At 45.8% G+C, this 3000-nt stretch overlaps 1 protein-coding gene across 1 annotated transcript; it reads right to left on the reverse strand.

The window, feature by feature from the left end:
- Positions 1-710: 710 nt before the first annotated feature.
- On the reverse strand, positions 711-1778 carry LOC311040090 (kelch domain-containing protein 3-like; the record flags this gene model as incomplete). Its single annotated transcript, XM_084050161.1, has 1 exon — positions 711-1778. One exon carries the CDS (start codon positions 1776-1778, stop codon positions 711-713), a length of 1068 nt encoding a protein of 355 aa, XP_083906287.1.
- Between the last annotated feature and the right edge of the window lie 1222 nt (positions 1779-3000).

The following is a 3000-nucleotide window of genomic DNA, read 5'->3' on the forward strand; positions in this document are numbered from 1 at the left end:
GCATAATTATAATATCACACCATATGCACTCCTGTGACGTTCACCAGCAAAAAAAACTAAAACAAATAAATAATACATACATTTTAAAGAAAAAATATCTCGCTACAGTCTATCATCTCGAAGATACATATAGCCACATTTTAATGTCCGGAGCGAATCTCGCAAATTGCTAAACTGATCAGCTTCACACTTTGTATGCACACTGCCAGTAGGCAGTGTTGTAACTCCACTAAATGTTTTCATGTACGTTTTATATTTTTGAAATATTTAACTTTAATAATATTTATAATGGAAGTCAGTATTGGGGCTGTAATCATGATGAAACCCAGGACAAATTGTATATTTGAAATCTTTAACCTAATCTTATAAAATGAAAGTTAATGGCGTGGTCAGAATTTTAGAAATTATTGTGAAGATTATGAGTTTATGTGAAATACCGCTGTGTTGGCGGTACGGCGTACTTCTGAAAAATAAACTGTTGCAACTCCAAAGGTTTGATTAAAGTTCCGGAATGAAGAAATCTATAGGCCAATGTTCAATCATAGACTTAGCATCACCTACTGGCAACTGCAAGTTATTGTCTCAATACTTTAACAAACTACTCCTATGTTTGGAATCGTTTTGCTCCACCGGTAACAGCACGGTACCTGCCATTCGTCCCAATGTGTACAAAGGTGCGGGAGCCCGATCATTTCTGCTTGCAGCTATATTCATTTCTTTTTTAGTGGGCTGTTCCTTTTCCTGTTGCTGTTGGTAGTCATGGCTGCCAGTTCCCATCTGATGTTATGAGGGAGTTCCGACTGCTCCAGACGGTACTGAATAACCGCTAGCTTGCACAATGTCTTCAGGCAGGGACTTAAATCCAAGATGAACAGGTCATCGGGTGTGCTGTATCCTCCAAATAGGATAATTCGGTCTCCCACCATGCAGCAGCACATAAAGGACATCCTGGTACAAGGGCCGTTCCCCTTCAGATGAACCTTCGCCCAAGAGAATGTCTTTAGATTGAATTTCCAAAAATCATTGAAGCTCCGGGTGGCGCCACCAAATATGTACAGCTCTCCATTGTAGGCAAAGGCTGAATGACTCCACCGTGCTTCGGGAAGAAGCTGTGCTGAAGGCATGCTCAGCCAGCTGTTGGTCTCTGTGTCAAACACTCTGATATTATGGTAGGGGTCCACGTCATGGTGCCTTATGCCCCCAAATAGAAACATCTTTGTCCCAATGATGGTGGCGGAATGCCAAAATGAAGCAGGTGCCTGCCAGCTTCCAGTGTTTATCAAGGACCAGACCATTGTGGTGGTGTCCAACTTGTAGATGTCAGTGCATCGGGTGCATCCTCCGTAGATATACATGACCTGCCCCAAGACACAGGCCGAGTGGAAGTACCTCGCCTCCGGAACAGTCCCGGAAACATCGGGCTTGAACCATCTGTGGGTGTCGATGTCAAACGCATAAAGAACGTTGCTGTCCTCCCTCGTGTCCTTGCTGCTCCCTCCCCAGATGTAGATGGTGTCTTCTATCAGCACGGCGGTGTGGTCATAGCGCATGGAGGGAACCTCGAGGGGACGTTCTCCACTTTCGGCTGTCACCGGGGGCAACTTCCTCCAGCGCAAAGACACGGTGTGGAAGATGTGCACGTCAATCTGACCCATGTTGTACTGGTAGGTCTCGTCATAACAGTACCCTCCGAATGAGTACACCCTGTGCCCCACTGCTACAGCAGCCTTATGGTATCTCTTTGGTTCTCCTTTGAGATACACCGTCCACTGCAACATCTCACACAACAGCACTCAACCTTGTACGTACATGTATTCCTTGTGTCTGGTTATGTGAACTCATGCACGCACTGCCATTATATGGGTACGCTGGCACGATGTCACATGAAGCCCGGCCAATCCGGGAAGCCGCTGGGTTGGGTTGGCCAATCAGGGAAGCTGATGCCTGTTGTCTCCCCAATCCCACTACAAGCTGTTGCATACAGACAGCTTCATGCTGTGTTTGTGTGTTTGTGAGTGTGCAGCTGTGTGTGCCATGCAGGCCCTGGGGGCCCCCAAATAATTGACAAAACACAAAGATTTTAATGACAATATAATATTTTAAAAGGTCATGGTATTCTTTCTTTAAAACCTTAACAAATGAGGTTTCATTGTGAACTTAAAGTATATACTACGTTGGTTCCACTGATCCAAGCCGGAACGCAATCGATTGATTGGTGATTAAAATGAGCACTCTGACCACATAACACAGCAGCTGAATGGCTTTGATTGATTGATTGATTGAATACTTTACATGTTTGTTAACTGTAGGGCAGTACCGTCAATAAAGCTCTGCTAAAATGAGTCTCTTTTACTCAATTCATCAACAAAACATATAATACATGACATATCGGTAACAACAGCAATAGTATCAATATTTACAGAAAAAAGAGCAGTGGGGAAAGGATGCCACTCCCATGTGGCTTCTTCCGTGGAGCTGGCTGAGGGCGTGGGTGGGCCGTGAACGCTTTAGAGATTTTCAAGAGGGTCCTAATCCAGAAAAGTTTGGGAACCACTGATGCACCATCAATGTCACATGCTAGGTCCCATTGACCCCTTCCTACCTGAAAGCCCCCCCCCCCCCCCCCCACACACACACCATTATAAAAAATGCCTCTGGTGATAAACCTTCCCCATATTTGCATACAGGGTCCTGATTGGTGCCCCACAATTTCGAGGGCAGCTAAATCCAATCACAACCGAGCGGGGCCAGATTAATCTGCCGAGGGCTTTTCTTTTTGGAACTGGCAGATTCGTCTGGTTTTCAGGCTAACACCCTGCACCCTAGTATTGACAGTCATTGATTGGGCGAGCCAGATGTCTATCAGGTTGTGCTTGGCATGAGTGCCCCCCCCCCCCCCAGTCAACACCCCCTACCACCCTGCAGGCCAGAAGCCCATACATGTACCGAGTTAATGGCCACTAACATGTGGACAACATGGAAGGCTTGGAGACAAACAGT

This window comes from Gymnoscopelus microlampas (genome assembly GCF_963454915.1).
Source record: "Gymnoscopelus microlampas genome assembly, chromosome: 23".
NCBI lineage: Eukaryota > Metazoa > Chordata > Actinopteri > Myctophiformes > Myctophidae > Gymnoscopelus > Gymnoscopelus microlampas.